The 26,554-nt window shown below is 35.6% G+C and overlaps 3 protein-coding genes across 5 annotated transcripts; 2 read left to right on the plus strand and 1 right to left on the minus strand.

Annotated features, from left to right (window-relative positions):
- Positions 1 to 4,683: 4,683 nt before the first annotated feature.
- On the minus strand, positions 4,684 to 8,061 carry LOC138191189 (uncharacterized). The gene has a single exon (XM_069137386.1). It carries the CDS (start codon positions 8,059 to 8,061, stop codon positions 4,684 to 4,686), a length of 3,378 nt encoding a protein of 1,125 aa, XP_068993487.1.
- A 2,273-nt stretch (positions 8,062 to 10,334) lies between these two features.
- LOC124221585 (prisilkin-39) lies at positions 10,335 to 11,531 on the plus strand. Of its 2 annotated transcripts, none has more exons than XM_046631762.2 (3): positions 10,335 to 10,440; positions 10,556 to 10,836; positions 10,925 to 11,531. In XM_046631762.2, the coding sequence occupies exons 1-3, from the start codon at positions 10,429 to 10,431 to the stop codon at positions 11,103 to 11,105; spliced, it is 474 nt and encodes a 157-aa protein (XP_046487718.1). In that variant the 5' UTR covers positions 10,335 to 10,428; the 3' UTR covers positions 11,106 to 11,531. The 2 variants fall into 2 exon arrangements, with proteins under 2 accessions (XP_046487718.1, XP_046487719.1); XM_046631763.2 differs by having other exon boundaries at positions 10,556 to 10,776.
- Positions 11,532 to 21,508: 9,977 nt separating this feature from the next.
- On the plus strand, positions 21,509 to 26,314 carry MBD-like (methyl-CpG-binding domain protein 2). 2 transcript variants are annotated; one of them, XM_046631835.2, is made up of 5 exons: positions 21,509 to 21,753; positions 21,903 to 22,044; positions 23,877 to 23,930; positions 25,454 to 25,699; positions 25,812 to 26,314. In XM_046631835.2, exons 1-5 carry the CDS (start codon positions 21,623 to 21,625, stop codon positions 25,908 to 25,910), a joined length of 672 nt encoding a protein of 223 aa, XP_046487791.1. In that variant the 5' UTR covers positions 21,509 to 21,622; the 3' UTR covers positions 25,911 to 26,314. The 2 variants fall into 2 exon arrangements, with proteins under 2 accessions (XP_046487791.1, XP_046487792.1); XM_046631836.2 differs by lacking the exon at positions 23,877 to 23,930 and having other exon boundaries at positions 21,513 to 21,753; positions 25,812 to 26,308.
- The last annotated feature ends 240 nt before the right edge of the window (positions 26,315 to 26,554 follow it).

Consider the following 26,554-nt stretch of genomic DNA (forward strand, 5'->3'; position numbering starts at 1 on the left):
TACGCAAAAAATACACTTTGTGACTTTGAAATGTGAGTCGATAAGTGTACTACTGGGGCACGCTATGCCTAGTTTAAATCCATTTCGTCATTCCATTATTATACAAATCGAAATACTTGTGGTCCAAGTAAAGAATAACGACTACTCCCAATTTTATCAAAACTTTCGACTCAGTGCATACCGTATTCGGATAAATGATCGTTTTCCTGCAGGGAACAACGATCCGAATTTTATTTTTTCGACGAATTTTATTCTACAAAAGTATCGATCAATAATGATAGAGCGGCATTCGTTAGCCACACAACCGCACGAGGCTTTAAACTGATTTACCATTTTTTATACAATGTCTTGTTCAACAAACGACAATCATATGCTACGTGCATGTCCATATAGAATTTTTTTGATTATCAGCTATTTCTCAGCCTGACGAGTCACCATTTTTGTCTAAGTTCGATTGCTGCTTACCTCACTCGGTGAAAATGATGATTCTCATCTTTCAGTAAGCAATCCTCTACAGGACTAGTTGTTCGAATTTCTTGTAGTTTCGAAATTTCTAAGAAGACGATTTCTTGCTTTTTTTCATTTGATTTCTTGCTTATCCGTAATCGAGAAACAAAGTGATAGATAAATAATGGTGGTCCTAATTCCTGACTTATCCCTTGCGATATGAAACAATGTTACTCGTACAAGATAATGATCCAAATATTTATAGTTTACAAAAACGTTCTGTTCCCTTGTCTCTTCTAAAATCAGCAACAAAGACGACATGGAATAACTCACGAGTTCTTCAGTCACACATAGAAACTTATTTTATTTTACTAAATATTGCAATCGATTCTACCGTAAAAAATGTTTAGAAAATTTAAATAAATGTGGTTTTACTTGACCTTCTAACTTATTGGTCCGATGAGTTTTTTGTTGAATTAAGTGACATTTTGATGAATGAAGAAAAATTATTTTTCCTCTGCGTATTTCATCGCCATATTCATCGTAACGAACAACTCCTTTCATCCTCTATTTTCACCAACAATAATTCTAATCAACCAGTAATCGGGTTTTCAGGTTTTCCAAAATCTCTGTCATTTTCACCTCCAGATCATTACGCCGTTGCACCACCTCATGTTTTTGCTGTAGAAAAAAATGAAAAGTACAAATAATATCGACTCGTTTTCCACATACAAGATAGAAATAAGTGTATAATTAAAAGTAGTTGATGATTGTGTAGTCGAATAACCAGGTATACAATTTATAACGCAGTCATCTTGGTGGAACAAAATAACGTCTTATACGGTTGATCTATGCGGTATATAATGACGCTATACTCTTTTCCCAAGCATTACGTACTGATACAGCATTTCATATTGCTGCAATCTCGTAGAGAGCTTGCAATCTTGCATCATGTTTGCAGTATTGATGGAATGTTGTGGAAACTTTTTGCCGCAATATGATATGACAATATTTTAAATATTATTTCGTTAAAACACATTGCAGTGTAGCATTACACATTTTTATGTTGTTCGTATAAGATATGTATTCTTGAAATTTATACATTACAGTTGCAGTATGAAATTCGTTAGAAATGTTCCACTATCATAAATGTTCGTTGAATTTATTCGCATTCGCATTAAATTCACAAACAAATGAGGCTCATATCATATTTTGTGTATTAATTCATTAACGCACTACTGGCATCAAATTCATTGTCAACTTCAAAGGCGCAGAGTGGATCGATTTTATATTAGAACGGTTTTCTTACAGACTTGCTTGAATTTTGAATTTAAAATAGGTTCCACAGTTGGCCACCAAGCGCGTTGTTAATCACAAAATGCTCGTTACGCTCCTACCCATATAACAAAGGCTTACGTTTGATATAAAGTCACTAATCATATTTACTTCACTAATCATATAGTACGTTCATCACATCATATTTGATATTGCGCTTACTCAATAAGTTTAGGTAGATTTTGCTCGAGTAAATTTGATTATTCCAATTCTCAAAAAAGATTCAGCGGCATTCCAATTCCATATCGATTTCATTTATTTACAACCGTTCATTTTTTATTTTCACGCATGTTGATATCGAAACTGATTCTAAATAGGGGAACGTAGGGCAGGACGGACCCCCTGAAAAATATGCCAAAAAAAAAAAAAAAATGTACAAAAAAAAGGTTTTGTTCAATAGTTTCATAATTGATAGTTTATCATCGGTTAGTAAACAAAATTGCGTATTTCGGGAAAAAGGAATACTTTAAAAGTTTTAAAAAATAACAGCATTTACATCATTTTTTGGAGGGGGTCCGTCGTGCCCTGGAATTTTTTTTTTTTTACTTATGGAAATGTAATGATGAATTTTTTCGAGATAGATCATAACAACTTGTAGCCGGTGCTCAACAGCTACAAAAAATAATTAGCGGTTTAGGGGATCGGTCACGCCCTACGTTCCCCTACATTGTTGCAATATTACCCCATAATATTATCGCAATCTTGCCAGAACCTCCACTTGGTACAGGACGTAGCAGCATTGTCACAGCATTTCTGCAAAGTAACTGCAACATTTCTAATCTTGCAAAACGAAACTGGTGCAATCTTGAGGCAGCATGACATGCTGTATGGGTAAGATATCGTGAATAACTAGCCCGGATTATTCGACGGTGATCTAAACCGCTGTGAAAAATGTAAAGTGAGTGTATCTAGCTATCTCTTAACCGCAGATGCCAACTCATTCATCATTTTTTAATTAAACTGCAAATGAATAGGACTTATAATGACTCAGCTGAACAAACATTTCGGTGATTGAGGTATGATTGTTAAATGTCTCGAGTAATACTATATCCGACTTATAATACGACAAGGCGTGACTATATCCAAGCAAAGGAAGCAAGTATATTCAGAGTAATTGATCAATCATGAAAAAAGTGGACAAAAACATAAGTAAAGGGCTATGAAAGTGCGCCCTATAACTACGATTAAGATCACGCGCAATTTTGCCGAGACGATAACAGCAGCATAGCATCCTTTAAATAACTTTTATAACTATTACTGAATAATCAGGGTAGTGGTATAAATACGAAAGTCAAATAGGTTTAAAGTTCGATTTATTGTCAGACATAAAATGCCAGGCGACATCCGTTTATAATACATAAGATTAGTTTTTCATTAATTTTCATAGTTATACCCTAAATACTTAAACATAACACAGCTCCCGTTAAACAATCAACAAACTCTAGGAGCTGTGGATTTGTGAATTCATCATTAGAATTACCATAGTAATAACAGCAACAACAATATTCATCTGCTACAAAAAACAACAACTTTTTCAAACTCATCCAAGTCTTTAATCGCTGTTTACTATTGATTGATTTTTGTTCTACAGCAACTCATATTTGAACGGTATTTCAAAGAAAATTCTTCGATATAATTTGTGAGTCTGTCGCTTGATTTCAGAATCAGCCATTTCGAAACCGAATTTGCGTGAAGCAAAATTTCGATGCCAATGAAAATTACTACGTGATGCTGACCTTGGCTGACTCAGTGTTTTAACGTATAAAGAAGCTAACTTGAAATTTAATTTGAAGACGGGTTTATTTATTATCCTCTGAATATACATTGAAAAATTTTCACATAAAAAATTCGTTCGATTCAAAGACGTACAAAATATGTACATAAATTTTGTTTCGGCAAGTATAACAATATGCACTACAGTAAGGATATCCCCACAGTTGTTTGTTGCTAAATTGTGAAGGTGACTTTTTTTCCTAAGATCATTGCATGTGTCAAGATATTTTGAGCGTGGTGTCCGTGCCTGATTCAAGAGTTTTTACGAGAATCCCCCTCATTCTCTTGTGAAACGTCGATTCGATTTGAAATTTTTTTTGATATGTTCGTTTTGATTTTAGGAAGTGTGTTCTAGTCAGTGAGGACCGATAAATTGTCACGTAAATTAATAATCGAATAATTTGCAGCGTGCAATCTCAAAGGCATCTCGTGGCGAAGAAAATTGATCAAAAACCTGTGCAATATTTTGAGTAGCTGTCCAGAGGGCACCTTCCGACAATAGCAGGACAATCTTACGAAAAATTTGATATGGGTTCAAAGTTTTGCGAAAGAGTGAAATGGATTATCGTAACAACTCTTAATGTCGGTTATGTAATACCACGGTTAAATACCTCGAGCGTAGAAGCGATCGGTTGACTGAAACACCTTCTAAAAACTTTTGCTGGAGCTTCATGTTATACAGATATGCAAAAGAACTTCGAACAGACTCTACGTATTCACTGCAAAGATGAGAAATTTATTATCACATCTAAATAGAAACTGCTCCGTAATCTCCAGAATATGTATTTAATGTAAAAAAATTTAATTGATGCAAATAACCATTGGGTGATTTAAGCTAATATTTAGTTAGATTCAGGAAATCACGAGATAATTACTGTTTTAATCAAGTCGGTGAATTTTATCTCCTCCATAGAGGGCGTATGGTAAAAAAATTATAACGATTGTTTTCAAAAGACTCTTACAAAATATACGGAACAGATGGTTCAAGTTCAAAAATATCGAACAAACAAAAAATATTCATATAACCAGTGTTGTACAATATCTAGATAATTTTAAGTAAGACAATCGTCTTAGATAACTGTATTATCTCATTTTCTTATACAACACTGCTAACTAATATAAGTATTTTCAATATTGCTGAGTGTATCCAATAAGGTGTACCGGACCCTCCGGGCTAAGTTGTTTCCTTTCGGAAACCGTAACCGTTGCGACTTTGTTCCTGTACTCTTTGACCTTGACCTTTTCAGTATCACTTTCAGGCTGGTCAGTGAACTCCGTTAGCTTTTCATCATAATGATAGGGTGCCGGTTCTGGGACCACGAGTAGATCCAACACTTCTTCATTGGCAGCCGGTGGATTCATTTCCTTCAATTCCTGTGACTTTTCGCTCCCCTTACCATTCTCATAATCATAATCGTTTTGACTAAAGCCAAAGAAGTCGTGAGCACTTTTGGGATCATCAAATCTAAGCGTTGACTTGTCCTCGACATGAGGCATGGAGTGTATTTGGACGGGCGCCTGATGCTGCTCGTTCGTGCTCTCATCGAATCTTCTTCCGTTGAGACGAGGTTTCGCCAGCGTGTAGTGTTGACTGAAAATTGGCTCTCGACCCGGTTGGTCATAGATTTTTTTTCCAAACTGACTACCGTCCTTATTTCCGGGTATGTGAACTCCTTCGTTAGTAGCTTGTCTCTGGTATGACTCCCTAGGTTCATACTGACGTGGACTTGAAGGACTTGAAGGGATTGAGGGAACTTGAACGTGCTGCGAATTGGCATTCGGTCCACGGCTTTCGTAATTACTTTGATGATTCGCATATGGGTATTCGTCAGAGGTATACTGATGATTCTCTACTTCAGACGGTTGGTCAGTACGCTGTTCTTGAATGTTATCTCGCGACCGCGTTGTGTCATGGCTAGCCTGCGCCCTACTTTCCTGAGAATCGTATCTAGCTGATGGGAAGTAAGGCGCGTGTGGTTCCTGTGTTGTATCCGATTCCTGGCCACTCGAAAGTCTCGGGTATTCGTTCTCTGCGTTCCGAGGTTCGGAAGAATATTCTTTATAAGGTTCCTGTTCATTTTTCTGTTGATATTTACCACGCATTGTTTTAGAGGCAGAGTCGTACCCAGGCACGAAATATTGTACAGGTTTAGTTTGCTCGCCTTCGCTGGAACCTGCATTACGAGATGCGCTTTCAACAGGAATATCAGTTTCCGGGGTGGATTCAACTAGCGGAAGTTCAGCTACGTTAGTTTGCTCGGTGCTATCAAATACGAAGTCAAACGGAGCTGGCCAAGCCTGAATATCTTTGGATTCACCATCGTGAAGACTTTTCATAGTGAGTTTCTGTGGCAGTCCAATCGATGCCTGTTCATCCTCATTTGGGTTTTTCTTTTCCACCGGCGATTCTTTCTCAGATTCTTCAGCCTCTTTTGGCTTTGAATTATAATTGTAAGACATAATTCGTTCTAAGCCAGTCATACCGTCATTGTGACCATAAACGTACGTAACCGGCGAATAGTAAGGCATAAAACTCTTGAAGTCGAAATGATACAAAGGTATGTCTTTCTTTTCGGTGGAGTTTTCGTCTTTTGATTTCTCACTCTTGTCCTCCGATTCTCCGTCTGAGTCTTGTTTCAAGTCAGATTTAGGGCTTTGATCCACATCCGACGCTTGAGTTGAGCTTTCAAGATCATAATCTGGCTCTTGATTTTTCATGTAAGGCTCATATGGGCCATAAGATTCCGAGTAATCAGGACTTTTCGAGCCTTCGTTACGCTGGGGTGCTGATTCGTCCTGGTCGTTAGCGTTCTCCAATTTCTCTGCCGATTGCGTGCTCTCTTCGGGCCTATCTTCTAGTTCATACTCTTCGTACTTCAGTTCTGGAGCTGGCGAAGAGTACTCTTCCTTCAGTTGTGCCAAGTGATCGTCAAAATTTTCCCTATTCCGTTCATCGTGATTCCTTTCCCACCAGGGCTTTGATTCCGTTTTGTAATTCTCCGAATCCTGCGTCTTTTCAGGGATATATAAACCCGTATTGGGATCTTTGAATTTGACGAAGTAATCGGCAATGTTTTCATCAATCTGCCCCTGGTCTTCTAAGCTTTCTCCATAACTATTCTGCAGACTTTCCGATTTTGAAGTACCGTCATGTCTTGAAATTGGCAGTGATTGTTCCTCTTCATTGTTGTAGCTACTATGTCTTGGAGGAAAGTCTTCATACTCTTCTTGTTTTTTCGGCTCTTCATCGTACTCAAAGTGTTGTTTAGGACTTCTTTCATCCTCAAACTCGTACCTTCGGGGATGCTCTTCTTCATCTTCAGCGTTCGACGGTTTCTCCTGACCATGCGAGAAATTCTCGTACCTCTCCTTCGGGTCCTCGGCGTTTATCTCCAATTTTACTTCATCGTCTCGATCTATGTTCACTCTCTCCAGTTCTCTCGGCCTGTCAATATGCGTTTCATCTCTCGCCGCAATTTCCTTCTCACGATTTGTAAACCGCTCATCCGTATGTTCATGGTCTTGTTGCTGCTTCGCAAGTAACTCTTCGTGTTCCTTCAGTTTATCAGAATAAGCCTTTTGTCGCTCCTCCAGCTGTTGAAGTCTCTCATCCAATCCCTTCTGCCAATTGACCTCTGGCATATGCCCGTTATTGGGTAACGCAAAATACACATCTTTGTCGCTCTTGAGATCTTTATTTTCGACATTGAATGTTACCATGTCTTCTTTGTTTCTGTATTCAGTTTCAACCTCCTGCTTTATGAGATTAGGAGGTTTGGCCGGTAAAGTTCCTGAAGTCGTCGAAGGCGTGCGGGTGGGTGGCAGTAACGGAATTAGGTTGGGAACTATTGGACTTGGTATTTTCGCCAAGGTTGGCTTTGGTGCAGGAGCGGGAGCCGGTGCCGGTGCAGGTGCAGGAGCTCCAGCTGCACTATTTCCGTGGAAAAGCTGCTCGTACTGAACCAGTTGTCCAGGAAGATTATTATTCGCGTTTGCACCGAAATTGACAACTCCCGTAAGTCTAATGGTTTCCCGTTGTGTCGGTTGAGGTGGCAACGAGCGCGGAACAGACTTTGGACGCGAAGGTCCTGCTGGCGCAGCGGGTTTCGGTGGAGCTGCCGGTGCTGCGGCTGGTTTTGCAGGGGCGACTGGTACTGCGGGCGGTGCAGGCGGAGTCTGAGACGATGGGGATGGATTGGGAAGCGAAGCAACCTGGACTGGTGTCAAGGTGTAACCCAAAGCATTCGCCAGACCCCGGACGATGAAACCCAAAGTACGTTTGTCCCGCGGCCTTTCAGTTTCATCATAAACTACTTCCGCATCCTCCGAGTCTTCGTAGGAAACGGTAGACCGGAGGCGTCTGCTTAGGATACTCTCTACTTTTTCCGTTTGATCGCCGTTATTGAGGCCATCGAAATTTGCAGCGTATCTCCGAACTTCGCTCCAGTACTGAGCGAGGCAGCTCTGGGCGCATAATAACAGAAGCAAAACAACGTGGAATTTCATTATTAATGAGTTAATGGTAACGACTTCACTACACTTGTCAACTTGAATACTTTTTCAACATGTTGGTAATTAGAATTACTGAATTGTCTCCAGAGCACTGATTAAGTCGCCTGGCACAGCTTTATCTAAGCACAACGGATTATTTTTTCACTCTTATCACAAAAACAGTATACAGTCCTTGAATTGATGCGATTAATACAACCACTTAGGTCCGAGCACAACTAATTATTCGTATAGTATCTTTACTTTCAAAATACATGAACTAACGATCGGTTTATTATAAAGATTTCGACAATAAGTACTCGGGAATGGTTGCCTGACTCCGAGGAGAACTTTGACGAGTCTGCAGATGAACTGTCGACCGAGTTATTCAAACAGCGATAAGCAGTAGACTGTCGGTCGTTTCGCTTGTATTTCTGTTGGGGACTGGACTGCTGGTGGTTAGAATTTTTGCATAATATCACAAAGAAATGCGAGTTTCACCTGAATTACATGGACATACGCTCGCTGATTTGAAGCAACTGAAGCGTTACAACGACACGCTGTCAACGGTATCGGACCTATACTGTAGAAATTGGATAATCAGTGCTCAGTTAGGGAGTTAGTCACTGTAAGCATAATGGAGTGGTGGGCAACTGTTAATAACTATGCTGCAATAAAAATCGATTCTTCACGCCATCGAGCATAGATTCGCTATGCGCGAGCACATGGTCCTGCAATCATTTCGCCACCAGAAAGGATCAGCACTTTTATTGATTGTTTGATTAACTTTATAACAGATCGTGCTGTCATCTGTGACAAAATATTTGTATCAAGTTTCTCAGCACTGTGAAGTATGATGCAACCGATGATGCAAGTTTGACGACAATTGCTAACCACGAAAAAGTAGTTTAGGATTCGAAAACCGGTCGAAATGTGAAGAATTTTTCAAATTGTTGACACCAATTGATATCTCAAGTTTGACGTTTCCTTTTTACTATTCGATAATAATTTTGCAGTCACGGCACCAAACCCTTCTTCAACTAATTCACATATTAGCTAGAAATCCCCAGTTGCATGGCCAACGCTAAAATTACCTTCAATGTTCTTTAGGTAGCATTATCTAACCAGTAAAGTTAATTTCTTCTTTCTTTTAGTTCCTTTTCTTTTTTTCCTTTGTTTTTCTTCTGCAAAAGATTTTTGCCAAAGTGTCGCACCAGCACGAGTCGCTTTCCTAAATAAAGCAACTCCCCAGCTTGCTGGTTGCATCTGGAGAAAGTTTCGTTGATATCAGCTTCCTAGTCTACAGTATGTGTAGTCTAGATTCACTGCGTATACGGCAGGGCCCACGGCAGCCACAATACTTCGTCTGAGCTGATATAAAAACACGTGTTACTATCCTGGGATTACGTGAATGATGGAATCAGCAGGTGAATACCTTAGCAAACCTGCGATGGCCGGATCGAAGTTTCAACAGAACCAGTTCGGCATTGCAAATGAGTCGAGTTCCAGATTTGCTTATTTCCTTTTTACTTGTTCATTTTTTACAAGCCTTTCAAATTTAATGCTTGTTGCAAATTAGATTTCTCAATATCATGTCGTGTTTAGAAGAACTTTTTTTTTCAGGATTGAACAGAAATGGAGCATTGATAAATATCGCAAACTTGAAATTGAATTCAATCCTGAACATTTCCGATCTAATCTTTTCTGCAATAATGTGGATTCTGTAAAGCATCCCCTTAAAAGTTGAATAAAGTTTTAAGGTGGCATCAAGAAAAAAATTTGAGCATTTACGATAAAGATATATAATCAAGTATAGATAAATTTCTCCTAGTTATGCGCAAGAATCGATTTCCAAACAAAAAAACTAACACCAGACCAGTTAAACGACTGTCAATGTGGTGTGGTTCATAACTCACTCTTGACTTATCTGTACAGGTATATCCGTACACGAATTATATCCGTGAATGAAAATGGACGTATTACATCACTCGACTTGTTCGTGAAATGGCAAATTTAGAGAAACGCAATGAGGCCTGTAGAACGAAGTGAATTATAGTATTGATGCCCCCTCTGGTTTTCCGTACTTTCTAGGTATTCAATTTAGTCTGATAGGTCCTCGTCTCACGGGATGTGAAGTTATGTATCTTAAGCAAATTTTTATGCCTATAAATGCCCTCAACACGCCCAACGTTACATACTTGGCATATCTGTAAATGGAAGCAGCCACTTAACAGTCAGGAGGTTGTTCGTGTGAGGTATGGTCACTTCAAGATCTAGAATTTACCATAATCTAGAAAAACAAGTTAGACCTAGGCGGTCTGGTATAAAAGAAGTGCTTGTGCTGCGAATGCTATCAGTTCAGCAGATCGTGTGATAACCCAAAGCATGAAGCTGTCGGTAAGACTTCTAACTCATGAAGCCGACTCATTTGGCAAAGTTTTTCGAAAGGGTTAACAAGTGACCCCCTGACGCCCCCCAGGCTAGTCAATAACAGTGTTTCAATGCGTTTTAGTTGATGTTACTGGGGCTGCTAGTCCTGGCCACGAATGCTCTAAGCCAGGAGTCAGCCTCTCCAACGAAAGTTGGCGATACCAACGAAATACCGGCAGGTGTCATAATCACCCAAGCACAGCCCATCCAGGAACCAGCACAGACGGAAGATAAGAAACTAAATAAGCGTAGCTATGGGTGGGGACCCTGGGATTGGCCCGGATATAGTCACGGATGGCCCTGGTACGTATCCTCCTTTCTTCAGAACATCTTTAAAACGCTGATCAACACTTTTGCTATAGCGTAAGGCCTTGAAATGCACAAATTAAGATCCTAAAACCGTTTAAATATCTCAAAGCGATTCTTCGAAACAAAAACGAATATTTCCTAGGCCCGGATGGAGTCACGGCTGGGGTCACGGAGGATGGAGTGGTCACGGAGGTCACGGAGGTCACGGAGGTCACGGAGGGTATGGTGGTCACGGAGGTGGTTGGCACGGGGGTTGGTACGGTGGTCACGGTTGGCCGTGGTGGTATGGCGGGCATGGCGGTGGCTGGCACGGGAAATGGTAGACTATTTGTTCTTTTCATCTTCCACACGGTGGCCAATAAGGCGGAGCGGACGATGCCCCCGACGAAGGTCGCTGACAATGAGCTCGTGAATTTGAGGTCACTCTCTCACCCCGAGAAAGTGCGATTCAATGCGTCCCGTTAAACGCGGAGAATAGTTATCACCGTAACATCGACGCGAGCCATTTCCTGGTACACTCAACTATTCATCTCCACGATCCAGCTACTGTACATTTATCATTTTACATCAGTACTTGCGGCAATTTTCAATCATCGTCACTTACAATTAGTTTTTATTTTTGTATTATGATTATTATCATTATTCGTTGTTTATCTTCGCATTTTCATGCTCGGTGTTAGATTCGTTGTTTTTAACTAACTGTATACTTGTATCTACTCGGACAATAAACTAAGCGAATAACAGCCGAATGGTATCAGCCTTTCTTTTTTCGTTCACGTACCTTAACTCTTTTCTCCATATAAGCTGACAGAAGTTCTTCGCATATCGTCAAATTCCTATCCGTATCCTGTGAAAGTATACGACATCGCAAATTACAAAAAGCGGAAACGGCGGGTATAAAAACTATATTCGAAATTACCTTCAAAACGTTTGTCAGGTCTCTTATTTTTTTCAATTTGTCGCACTGATCCGTCATTGCAAGTTGCGACTAGTCTCAAAGGACTTGGAAAGTGTAATAGCGCACTGGCTACGAATCTATATGGTGGATAATATATACGGTTATATTGTTGCTTAGGAACAGGATGAAAACACAAGGAAACCAAGAAACTCTACTCAGTTATTCAAAAATCAATGGGCAATATAGCATACGGAATCATGTTTTCGGTGATTGAGAGTCAGGCGACATGATTTAAACTCACGATATCGACGACGCGTTTCTACATATTTTGACTTGTCAGGTTTGTGATGAACTTCGTCGATTTATTTGACTTACGTACCGGTGTAGAGCGAGACAATACCTAGCGAAAAGTCGAACAAAGTGTTTCGAGATTTGGTTCATCCTTTCGCTGCTCTGATAACTCGGAGCATCCGGCAGCTGTGAAGGAAGGAATATCGATCCGAAACAAATAACCGACCGTCGGCAGTCCGGAAACGAATGTTCGATCTGAACTCCGTCGATTCGGCGAATTCAAACGGTAACAAAAGCAGGAAATTCTACAATTAGAAATTGTACTCATTGTCAGCTCGCGATCAGTCGGATGATTTGGAACGGTATGTCTTGGTCAGAGTTTAGCCTAATGTTTTAGGTAAATCTCTAAAATTTATTTATGTAGCTGGCGAATTTATATTCGATGTAGACCGAAGGAAGGTTTACCTTTAGTATTCACTAATTCTAAAATAAACTAGGGTAACAATGCTCTTACTATGGTAATGTAGAGAACTCGAACGAATCTGTAGGTTAGAGCTAAATTTCGTAAAGATATGCTGCGTGCTGCAATATCGTAGAATCTGTAACGAACACTGTTGACAATTGAGTCTGCAATGAAATTACCAGTGAAATGTCACTGTTTTGATCAAAAAAGGAGTGGGTCTTTGTTGCATTCAAAGAATTTAGGAAGGTGTTTAAGCATTCTGATACCTCGACGTGGAATGTAACTTGTAAATGCACGTATACTGTTATACAAAATTCTTGCTTCATGTAATTCTTAATGACATTTATAGATAATTTACAGATATAGGAAATTGCATGTATGCAAGTCATTAACGACTTCAGATGAATATTTTAGACAATTTATCTCTTTATTTCTCATCCACTCCGTGCCTGTATTTGATTACTTCGCAGTAATTGAACATTTCTATATTCACCTACGTCAAGAGCACATAAACTTTGTCAAACGTTCTGAAAAACTTTTGGAGGCGTGTGTAGCCCGAGTGCTTGTTCTGACGTATTTTAAGGTTGAAATTTCGGAAATTATAGACATTAATCGTGTTCTATTTCAATTTACCGCAACCACTGCGCCACAAATAATCAAGGGGGAATTGCCTCAACGAATAATGAATTATTTATTATAGGAACAACTTACTTGTTTAGTTTGGATAACGCGTAACCGAGAAAAATACAAGAAAACATCACTGTAAATTTTTGAATTAGGGAATTTCTGCCTAATCGTTGGTCTCGATATACTAACGTTACCGGGCTAACATTTTGGACGGTGGAATCTAACGGTTTTGGCTCCAAATTTCTTTACGATATAGCCACACGTTCGGTCAATAAGACATTTTTATCCGTAGGGTAAGCCCAGAATAAACAAATGAAAGATCGTGTATAAAGATTTTAGATGGTAATTCAAGGTTACAGTAGTGCGACGATTTGTATTGGAAATAGGAGAAGAGACGGAGAGGGAGAGAGAGAGAGACGAGTTTGGGTCGAAATAGTTAGTAGATCTACGTAGCTCGAGAAAATAAGACGTGTGACAATGGTGATTTGCAGCGAAACCCTGGCCAGGTAGAAATTTTAACTAAATATAGAACTGAGAACAAAAAGACCTCAACCACAATCTTCTTTATTCATTATTGACATCGTCCATCGTCTTCTGTACACATCTGTATGTCAGCCGAAAACCACCTCGCTCGTCTCAGTTTTATTTTACGGATAATTTTCTCCTTACTCATCATTTTCTTCTTTTTATTTATACATGTGTGTGTTATTTGTTATTTATTATTAGTATTTGTTTTTTTTTTTTAAACTATCAGGCTAAGTTTGTTAGACCTGCGACGAGTAGTGTCCCTTTTATCCTGTAAACATAAAATAGCTAAGTTAAGAAAGTGTGGAGAAATAAAAAAGCAAAAAATATAAATTCCAAAAGTTATATAAAGAACTCATTTTCTCTTGGTGTCTGATTCGATGTGTTTGTGTCTTTTTCTTATTTTAGTGCATAAATCGCAGAAAAAATAAAATCCTTACAGTAGTTGTTGAGGAGAAAAATAGCTTTTTATGTACTGACTGTTCTTTTTGCAATCTTATGTTTCATCACATAAATAGATGTATTCAATCAGGTACTTAAAAGCTTGGATTCTCTGCAGTTTTATCGGTCGATGATCGAATTTCGTCAAAGACCTTGATCAGCTGTTGCTGATATCAGTTGGAAGAAAATTTTCGTAAATACTATGGGAAAAGAATAAAACATTGTTATTTATAGGGATTGAAAACAGAACCGCAGCAGAGGTCCGCACAGATAATACGTAAAGTTATAAATTGCATTCTAATTCTATTATTTCTAAACAACATGGCACTACTTTACGTGAATGAACATCTTTTACAATCGAACACAACCTATCAAATTTCCGTCTGTAAAAACTTTACGTGAATTACATACATTTTTTACGTATTCTACGTATATAAGTTACGTCTCCAGTTTCTTACGTAATGTATTATACGTTAGCAGCATGGCATTTGCGCAACGCAGGCGTGTAGTCATTGTCAGAATCTTACTTCCGTTAGGGTTCCCAACTTAGGGATTTTCCCGCCAAATTTAGGGGGTAAATAAGTGGGATGAGATTTTTTTAGGGGCTTTATATTTTTAGGGGGTATATTTAGGGATTTTTTGACTTCGTATATATATATATATATTTTTTTTTATTGAGAAAAATAAAGATGTAAAAGTATAGGCCCTGGGACAATAGAAACTTAAAGCTAATCATATTTATTTGTTGACCTAGCGACTTAGCGACATCTAGTACAAATATATTACAACTACTTTACGGTGACTGGTGGTTATTTTTCCTATGCTTAATGGAAATACATACGTTGATTTTTGTTTACTTGTTTAATTCACTTTTGTTATTGTACTGCTGTGTCGACAAGCAATTTGTTAATGATGCCTAAAGAAACTAAAATTAAAAAGAAGTACAGTCAGAAGTACACGAAGATTTGGGAAATAGATCCAGATTTGAAAGGTAAAGAAATTTCATTGCACTTTTGTAATTTATAAGTAATCAAGATAGACAATGTTAAATTCAATATTTATGATCTTTTACCATAGAATCATCGGCGTCATCGAATTATAGCAGTACCCGTTCTTCAATAAAATTCAAAAGAGGTATTTTTTATTTTATTTAGGTACATAACCGACAATCAATGTTATGACTACGCACGTTTTTTGGAATGGATTGGTCGGGCAGTACAGGATGTTTGTGATGTCTTATTTTTTCAGGTTTTTTAAAGATTGTTTGGAGTCTGGTGTGGACATATATACAATATACAGACACATATACATATGCATATATATATTCATATACAAATACATATACTATAAAATATTTATAAAAAATTATGTGTTGTTGTTATTGTCATGATTGAATGTTTTCCTATTTGTTGTGACTTACTATACTTATATCTGTATAGGTATTGAAGTCATGTATCGTTATTTACAATTCATGTTTTTATTACAGGTTGGCTTGCACCTGATGTTACGAATGACACATTGGTGACTTGTAAATATTGCCGTGTAGTGTAAAATCCCATAAGAAAGATTTGCGCTGTCATGCTAAAACTGAAAAACATAAAAAAGCCACAGTCTGGGAAAACTCAGCAAAGGCATGTAAATCTATATCTCAAATATATAAGCCAGCCTTGTCAGAAAATAAAAAAAATCGCCGAGTTGAAAATGACTGCCTTTATCGCCGAGCACTGTTCGTTGTTAACGGTAGATCATTTAATTAATATACTTCCTCAGTTGGATCCTTCATCGGATGCTCTAACAAGCTTTAAACTTCATCGCACTGAGTGTTCGATGTTAATAAAAAATGTGCTTGGTCCATCAATGCATGAAGCTTTAGTTGACGAGATAGGAGATTTTCCGTATTCGATTATTACCGATGAAAGCACTCATATTTCGACACAAAAAGTGTTATGGTGCTCTTTTTTTCACACAAGACATAGCAAGTTGTCACAACTTTCTATAAAATAATAAAGATAGTAGAAGAATATGACGCAAAAAGTGTACATGAAGCAATTATAAATTAACTCAAAAAGGATGGCTTAAAAATTGAAAATATCATCGGAATCGGCGTTGATTGAGCAAACGCTACGGTACGTAAACATAATTCGGTGACTGCTATATTAAAAAGGGAACTGCCTGATTTAATTATTGTCAAACGTGTTAGCCACTTTTTGTATTTATGTGCGAACAAAGCGGCTAAACTATTACCACGCCAATTAGAATTTCTTGTGAGAGAAACCCATAATTTGTTTTCACACAGCCCTAAATGTTTGGACCACTACAAAACATTATTCGAAAAATAATTAAAGCTGCTTTTTTCAATTGCTAAATCTAATGACTATATAATGTTACATGGTAGAACAGCTTTATGATATCATGCGGAGGCTTCCTTTTAAAGTTTATTTGATTTTTCTAAAAAAATGAATTAAAAAATGGTACTCAATTAAATTTACTTTTTGAAAGTGACAACGTTGAGCCTACCAAATTATTTGAGGATTTGTTATTGTTATACAAAAACTTGCTAAGACGACTTGTTGTACCTTCACAATTGGAAAAATTGGTGGACTGTGAATTGGTAGAATTTAATTTCCGCGAGCATCTGATGCATACAGCATCAATGCATTTCGGTTTTGATTTTCAAAATATATCACAAGAACTTGAGGAAAATGATTTGTTGGATGTCAGAGAAAGATGCAAGAATTTTTTATGTGTCTGGCCGAGCAGATCCAAAAAAGGCTTCCGGATAATTTATCAATGTTAAAAATACTTGCTGATTTGCACTCAAAGGTTGCTACATCTCAGGTCAACCACGATATAACACCAATATTGAATCACATTCAGCGAACTCATATTTATGTCAACAAAAATGACATCGAGTCTAAGTGGAACCAATTGAGTAACAAAACATGGTCGAATACTTTTACTTCAGCTGATTTTTATTTTAAAGTTTATAATGATTGTGACACAGCTGGCTGTAAACGTTTTGAAAATGTCTCAAAATGCGGACTAGCATTTGTCATGATTCCAATTTCAAACGCAAGTATCGAACGCGCATTATCTCCATCTATAAAATCGTCGAAAATAAGTTGCGGAATAGACTATCTATTGAAATGTTACAAAGTGTGATGATGGGCCGATTCACCTTAAATCGAGATGGTGGATCTTGCGCAACATTTAATCCATCCGCTAAAATGTTAAGTTTATTCAATGTCAACATATATGATTTCAAAAAATCTGAATCTTCAGAAGAAAACGAAATTATATTTGAAGGATTAAATGATTTATGAATAAAGAATATTAAAAAATATTACAGCATATTACTTATTATTTATTAAATATTATTAATTTATTATTTATTATTTTATACAGAATATTGTTTTTTCCGGAGGGTTTCTAAGTAATGGGGCGATATTGGAAGTTTTTCACTTCAGCTTTAGGGATGAATATTTCTGAGTGTTGGTAACACTGACTTCCGTAGACTTATTATGGACAGAGCCATCCCTTGCCGAAAGAATAGTGAATAGTCTAGTCGATAAGCTCAAAATGGTCTAAAATAGAGATACTGCTCTTAAAATTATGTGCGATAGCTTATTGGATTCGGAATGACGCCTAGACAAATGTACTAAAAAATTTTGTCAGCACATAAAAAATTGCAAAAGTTATAAACAATTAAAGATGAAAAAAAATGGCATTTCGTTTTTCGCCAATATCTCATAGACTGTTCATATTTCTGAAATTTAAAAAAAATATTCTTAAAGAGGAGGAAATTTCCAATAGAAAACTCCTAGCTCCCGGAACTCTATCTCCATTATTTATAATTTTAATTCAACGCTGAAAATGGGTCTCCGCGCTTCGTTTTTAGGTCGCGCGCGCGGCGTCAAAAGCGAGTACGACACGTTGATTAATCTTTTTAAGGTATTGAATATTTTTTAAAAATTTGAAAAAATTATGGTGTATTTTGAACACTTCAAAAAATTTATCCCCGTTGGAAATTTTACTTAAAGTTAATTTTTCAACAAGTTGAACGATTGTTAAGTAACAAAATTTTCTCCAACTTCCGTCTTCATTGTAAATGAAAAAAAATGTTTAAATAACTGTCGCAAAAATATTTCGCTTCGTGGAGTCTTTCTTATATACATACTCAACAATATCACGCCATAAAAGTTAAAGAAATATTCATACTTTGTTTATAATAATTTTTATACTCGAACAAAAAATGAAAAATCCAAGTAATACTGTTGAAAAAAATTTTTTTTTTCTCAATCATGATATTATCGTTTTTTTATTAATACAACATATCAATTGATTTGCAAAAAAAATTTTTTCCGCAATTTGTTCATAAATTTTTTACAAACAAATTGATTATTTGAATATTTTTTCAAAATTTTTTTTCACAACTTTACTATATTAAAAATATTATGATTTAAAAAAAAAATTTTTTCCTAACAACAATTTTTACTTGTTTATAATCGTTTTTTTATATTTCTATTGTTTAAATAATTAGTTAAGAAATTATTTTTTATCTAAAAATCATAATTGACAGTCCTCTATAAAGTAACAAAAAAAAAAAATTTTTCTATCAACAATTCCATTGTTTATTAACTTATCAATTTGTTGTAAATAAATTTTTAACTCTGTTGTATTTTTTTCTCAAACTTCTAAAAATTAAAAAAACAACCATATATGTATAACAAAGTATAGAAAAAAAATTTTTTCAATTTTTTATTGTAATTTTAAAAAACACGTGCTACAAAAGTTGCAGCGGCTGCTTCATTTGTCTACTGAAAAACTAATATAACTTTTAAACTATTACAGATACGAAAATGAACATTTAAGTCGATTTTATAAAGAATTAAACGATCTTTTAAATTAGTTGTTAAAAAAATTTGTAGTTATTGTTAATCTGTTGTTATGCGCATTTGTTTCTAAAAACTGATGTTTTTTTCGATGTTTTTGGAACTTTTATGACTTCTAACTTTTAAAATAATGCAGATACGGTTATAGACCTTCAAGGAAATTCTGTTGAGTAATAAAATATATTAACGTTGCAGTTGTTTATTTATAAATAATGTCATTTTTCAATGAATTTATGCCGTTTTTCTCTAACCTTTATGGTTCTCTCTCTTCACAGTTATTATTTTGCCTGTAATATTCATCATTTATTTTGAGTTCTGTACTTTACAATGAGCAGCTGCTTCTTTCAGAGGCCAAGTCTTTCGACCGACCCTTGATCCTGATCCCTTCTGTTACCTGCTTTCTTTACTGATTTTCAATCGAAATCACAGGTTTATTCAACAATACAATTTTCTCCTTACATTATTTGTAAAAATTTTTGCATGTTTTTAAAGAATAGATTGTAATCAACATTAATTTTTTATGAAATAAAATAAAAATTCAGAGAAAAACGGCATAAATTCATTGAAAAATGACATTATTTATAAATAAACAACTGCAACGTTAATATATTTTATTACTCAACAGAATTTCCTTGAAGGTCTATAACCGTATCTGCATTATTTTAAAAGTTAGAAGTCATAAAAGTTCCAAAAACATCGAAAAAAACATCAGTTTTTAGAAACAAATGCGCATAACAACAGATTAACAATAACTACAAATTTTTTTAACAACTAATTTAAAAGATCGTTTAATTCTTTATAAAATCGACTTAAATGTTCATTTTCGTATCTGTAATAGTTTAAAAGTTATATTAGTTTTTCAGTAGACAAATGAAGCAGCCGCTGCAACTTTTGTAGCACGTGTTTTTTAAAATTACAATAAAAAATTGAAAAAATTTTTTTTCTATACTTTGTTATACATATATGGTTGTTTTTTTAATTTTTAGAAGTTTGAGAAAAAAATACAACAGAGTTAAAAATTTATTTACAACAAATTGATAAGTTAATAAACAATGGAATTGTTGATAGAAAAATTTTTTTTTTTTGTTACTTTATAGAGGACTGTCAATTATGATTTTTAGATAAAAAATAATTTCTTAACTAATTATTTAAACAATAGAAATATAAAAAAACGATTATAAACAAGTAAAAATTGTTGTTAGGAAAAAATTTTTTTTTTAAATCATAATATTTTTAATATAGTAAAGTTGTGAAAAAAAATTTTGAAAAAATATTCAAATAATCAATTTGTTTGTAAAAAATTTATGAACAAATTGCGGAAAAAATTTTTTTTGCAAATCAATTGATATGTTGTATTAATAAAAAAACGATAATATCATGATTGAGAAAAAAAAAATTTTTTTCAACAGTATTACTTGGATTTTTCATTTTTTGTTCGAGTATAAAAATTATTATAAACAAAGTATGAATATTTCTTTAACTTTTATGGCGTGATATTGTTGAGTATGTATATAAGAAAGACTCCACGAAGCGAAATATTTTTGCGACAGTTATTTAAACATTTTTTTTCATTTACAATGAAGACGGAAGTTGGAGAAAATTTTGTTACTTAACAATCGTTCAACTTGTTGAAAAATTAACTTTAAGTAAAATTTCCAACGGGGATAAATTTTTTGAAGTGTTCAAAATACACCATAATTTTTTCAAATTTTTAAAAAATATTCAATACCTTAAAAAGATTAATCAACGTGTCGTACTCGCTTTTGACGCCGCGCGCGCGACCTAAAAACGAAGCGCGGAGACCCATTTTCAGCGTTGAATTAAAATTATAAATAATGGAGATAGAGTTCCGGGAGCTAGGAGTTTTCTATTGGAAATTTCCTCCTCTTTAAGAATATTTTTTTTAAATTTCAGAAATATGAACAGTCTATGAGATATTGGCGAAAAACGAAATGCCATTTTTTTTCATCTTTAATTGTTTATAACTTTTGCAATTTTTTATGTGCTGACAAAATTTTTTAGTACATTTGTCTAGGCGTCATTCCGAATCCAATAAGCTATCGCACATAATTTTAAGAGCAGTATCTCTATTTTAGACCATTTTGAGCTTATCGACTAGACTAGAAAAACGGAAGGGAAATCGACTTCAGTTCTTATTTCTATTTTGCTCGTATTCGATTTTGGATTCGATTATCAACTTAGATTTATGAAAGAAGAAAGTCAGGTTATACTGTTATTTTTTCCGTCCTTCCAAGTTCACCATCTTTGCTCAGTTTACTACGTTGTTTGCGATTTTTTATGCAGGTACTAGACCTTTTCGTCGAATTTTACAACCAAAAACCTCCACAAACGCCAATCGCGCAACTTTGCCGCATAACACGTAGTCATTGAACTCTAGTCCATATAGAGTTCAGTCCGTATAGTTAATGTAGTACACTTTCTTGCCACCAGGTGCTGATTTTCGAGGCGATCGGCACCTCGCGGTAGTCGAAATTTCCACGTGGATCCGGTCGAAACGGTATTCCTCCTCGTAAGCGCATTGAAATTATTGGACGGTGCTGCCGCGTCGGCGCGAGCGGTTGGCGAGCGAAGTTCGCGGCCGCATCTGTAAATTGAAATGGTGGCCGAGTGTTAACGCGCGTGCAACGCGACGAGGGACTCAGCAACACACTACGTTAAAAAGATATCGAAGTGACTGACAAGATGAATATGTCAGTAGAGAAAAAAAAATACCCGTCGGCACTGCCAACGAATTGGCCGATCAGAGACGAACAATCGAGGAAAGCTGCGAGTCAATTATCCTCAACGGGCAAAGTTGACGTTTACTACTACAGGTAAGAACAAACCGACCCCCCCCCCCCCTATTTTCTGAGTATTGTTTCCGATTGGATGATATCAAAACTAGGCTATTTTATCTGGTTCCTTGAGATTTTTGTTTTCGACTTACTTCACGTGAGGTAACGCTGTTATTTTTCGATTACAGTCGTGGCGTGAGGAACGACGCGTCCCTTGTACCTCCGATCAGGCAAACTGCGTCGATTTTCAAACAGCCAGTAACTATATACAAAACACAGGAGGGAAAAGTGAAAGACGTCAAACATGGTAATCAAGACAAACCAAAACAGGTACGCAAATTCAAGACTCATTTTGTTAATATGATACAAAGTGGGTACCGGGACACTGTATTGTTGTTGCCGAATATTTTTAATTTTCACTTGAGGATGTAGTAGGTGTGGTTGTCATGAAAGAGAATTGCGAAATGAAGGTTAAAAAGGTGTACCTGGTATTGATCGAGTTCAATTCCATTTAAACAATATCCTCCTGAAAGAAAAAAGTTTGCCACAAGATCGTCAACTTGGTGTAAAACAACCCGGTGATCCGCATCTTAAGAGACGTGTCACACTTTTGTAGAATATATTCGAATTCCACAAGTATATTTGTCCTCCAATTCTAAATCGTCATTGACTTTGTGAATGAATTTTCCACAAATCATTTTAAATATATTTGTTAATCAATCTCTCCAGTTCACAAAGAAAAATGTCTGTAACGTCATACATTCAAAATAATCCATAAAAAGAGAATTTACCTATGAATGAAACAGAATTGTACTTCTAATTAGTAATTGTACAATCTTTGTGCTCTCGGTATTTGAATAGTAGCGGAATATAGAATTTGTGAATTGTACTTTTGTACAATGTGAATTTCGAGAATATTATTTTATTCAAATTCAGCTCTAATTGCAGCTTCTAAACAGTTTTATCGTCATTCCTTTGTGTTAACCCTTTTGCATCCAAAACAAAAAAATATTTTTCCCCACTTTTTGGTACCACCTCGGGTGTAGCAGCTGAGCAAAGTTACCCCTCAAATTTCTCAAATAATTAATGGCTCGATGTATGAAAATGTGATATATTAAGAAAACTATTTTCATTGAAATTTCACTCGGTTGGACTTACATTATACATATATAATTCGTTCAACATTTGATAACCAGTCATGTTAACTATGAAAATAAACTTACTACACGAATATTATAAAACTTGAATGCATTCGTCTCTTATTTTTTTGTCAGTCAAGTTAATAATTCGCAAAAAATTGCGGCTGTGAAAAATAATTGAAGTAGGTAATTGAAACAGATGCAGTTTGGTTGCACATATTAATGGTACAATGTATTGAACAATTAGTGAATCCAACTACTCTTTTCAAGGCACTTTAGTTTGTTAATATATAGCACGATCATTTTAATCACGTCACGCCGAACATTTGTCCTGGAATCTAATGAATGTTTTTTTTTATTGAAATAAAATCGTTGTAACAAAATCCTTCTCTTGGTGAGTGCAAAGTGAACTGCATCGTTCATTCATGTAACACACATATTTATACTGATACGTGTAACAATGGATTTTAGCCGATATAAAAGAAAATTTTTGTTCGTTTTTAGACCGATTAATCCGATATAATAAAAAAGAATCTATGCAAGATTTTCTTTTTTCATCTAACTGTTTGAATAAAAACAAAACTACATATTGAGAACATAATAGCGATTACGTAGCTGTTATGAACAAACACCAAAACTAAATTGGGAAATGAAAATACGTTTGGTTTTTCGCGTGATACTCGATGTTTTATACATACGTAAATAACTGACTATCTTTTCGTACAATTTATTGATGATTGTGATTGTTCAGATAGCTGAATCAATGTAAGACCGTTCGAAGTAAGCGTACAAATAATTTACAAACGGCGACAATAGTCCAACGTCAGTTTTACGTACTACATGCATAATTGAACTACCTCGTGAGTTTTTTGTAATGATTCTAGGCAAACATCAGCATTATTTTTACACGCGTTAGAATGTGTGTGGATGCATCGACCTATATGTGTAGTATTCATTATAGAATATAGTTTAAATCTTGATATGTATGATACCAACCATCGTATGTAACATTCATTCGTTTAGGAAGGGGCCGAAAAGTCTGAAGGCAAACATGGCTCTCAAGACAAACCTAAGCAGGTAATTCACTTGGCACGAATCATCATCATGACGTTAATAAATTAAAATGACGTACAAATTTATTACAATGTATTCTGTTTGTTGCAAGATATCTGGGCGAGATGTTCGATAGGAAGTTCAAACAAAATTTAACATAGGGTAAATCCGCTTGTATTTATGTAAGCCAAGGTACATTTTACCGATCGACATTTGTCAATTTTTTACGAATTTCTCACTCTCTCCATCAGTTACCGCGAAACAAATATGGATCGGTAAAATGTACACCGAATTTTATAATTGCAGGCGGATTTATCCTTCTCATACTAAAATGCCCATGGAACATCTCACCGAAATAATTTGATATATATATCATATACATATATACGGGATTTTCGTGCTCAACTAGACCAGTTTTCGCCTTGTTTACATTTTTTACAATTTGTCAGATTTGCATATTACTAAAAATAATCCTGGAACTTTTTCATCAAATTTCTAAACTTGACCGTTCTGATTTTTTTTTCGTAAATTGTTATACCATATGGAAATCAAATATATCGCATGAAAATAGTGTACACGTATGCAAAAAGAACGCTATTTCAAAGGGTTTTTCAACGGGATTCTGGCCGCAAAAACCGAACTGAACTGTTGGTAAAAAAATTTGCAGAACAATTAATTCACGTTGATATTTGAGTTCTCAAAATGTTTGATGTATTACCCCGAATTTTTGATGAAATAGATAGAGCTCACAGACAAATTACAAAATGTTCAACTTTGATAATTTTGGAATAATAGAGTGAACGCTAATCCGATGAAAGAACATTTCTTAAACAATTCTCCATGAAAACAATGGAACTAGTATTGTGGCTGATTTTCCAGTGTAGAACATCACCATTAATTACAATTTTTTTCGTACTCCATTTTACTTTTCATCCAGTATTGCAGTTTTCCAGGTCTATGCATATACTATTTAGGAAAAAATGTATCTGCGAAATAATTGAGTTTGAACAACTAGAGGAGGCTTTCGTCATTACGACATAATGAAATTTAGCAGCTTATAAACAAAAATTGCTAGATAATTCACCGAAAAAATTTGCCTAGTCGAGAAAGAAAATCCCGTACAAAATTTCCCTTCGTTTAGTTATACTGTATCTATCGTTCGTAATTGAAGTATCGGACGAACGTTAAGGCATGCTTGTTCATAAACATAGTAAAACGGTATATGTATAGTTTTCATAATTTCATAACGCTATTCATATAATATGCCGAATAGACTTACAATTAGGAGTGGTAATCTGTGTATAAAATATTTCATAAGTACAGAAATAGACAAATTAAAAATTGTATAAGATTGGAAGTAAAAAAAAAAAAAAAGAACTTTCGGTCATTCTAAACTGTAATGCGCTATAACTTATCAGCTAACGTTGCGGACTTTGGTGTACATATAATGTAATATTTACGGCATCGATTTATTTTATTTTATGCATCGAGCGTGAAATGCCGTTCACGTTAATCCGGGTATACATAATAAATCCTTAACGTTACAGCTCTTCTGGGAGAAGCGGCTCGAAGGTTTGCGGGCCTGCGACCCGGATGGTTACGAGTTCGATGGGATGGACTTACCAAAGACTCTGAAGCCGGTCGGCCCCTACGTAACCGAGGAGACTTTACTTCAAAGTGTTGCCACAGCCCTCCACGTGTCTTCCCAACCCGTAACAGGCCAAACTGGCTCGAAAACCGCTTTAGAAAAAAATCCTGGTGTTTTTCTCAACCCGGAACAGCCCCTCGTTCAGGTATTCCTTGTTTTTGATACCTGCCTCGATTTACGAATCTCGATTTCGAGTAATAATAACACTAGTGGTGGTATTTATGGCTTGGTAATTCGGATATGTATTTTTTTTTTAGGCAGTAGCCATTGCCGACGATGACATCAAACGACAAGAAGATCGCGTTACTGTAGCGAGGAAAAAGCTACAGGATGCTCTCAGGGGCATAGCTACTTGAACGGCTATAACGTAGCACATTGGGGGATACTGCAAACTGATTATTTATAAGACAACTGTGAAATATTTTTCGTCCGTCTTTCGTTTTTTCTCTACTTTCTTATTATTATAAATAATTAATAAATAATAAAATAATAAAAATAATAAATAATTATTAATAAATATATTTAAACATCATATAAAATTGGAACGCTTATACATGTCCCGACCTTCCTTGAAATCAAGGACTGGAAAACGATTTCGAAAAAATTCTATCTTCGTTACAGTTATCTAGTTTCGTTATTAAAGTGGGTATGTTCGATTTTTTCTTCTTTCTTCCAAGTGTCTTCATAATTGTTTTCGTTTTTTACCGGACTTGAGGAAAAAAGAAAACACAAATTAATATAATAAAAAAATAAAATAAAAGTGCAATTTAAATCACTCGATACATATTTTATTCACAAATCTAGTCTTATCAGTGTTTACGCACAGCAGAAAATAGTTTTATAATTAAGTTTCGCCGAAGAAAGCAAACGAACAGATAATTATTCACCACTCCTAATCACCGTTATTATATTTCATTTTGCAGCAAACATCTTAAAATGTTTCTCGGAAAATGAGGGTTAAGTTAAAACTGGTTCTCACCTCGACTACAATACACTAAAG

This window comes from Neodiprion pinetum, chromosome 6 (genome assembly GCF_021155775.2).
Source record: "Neodiprion pinetum isolate iyNeoPine1 chromosome 6, iyNeoPine1.2, whole genome shotgun sequence".
Lineage (NCBI taxonomy): Eukaryota > Metazoa > Arthropoda > Insecta > Hymenoptera > Diprionidae > Neodiprion > Neodiprion pinetum.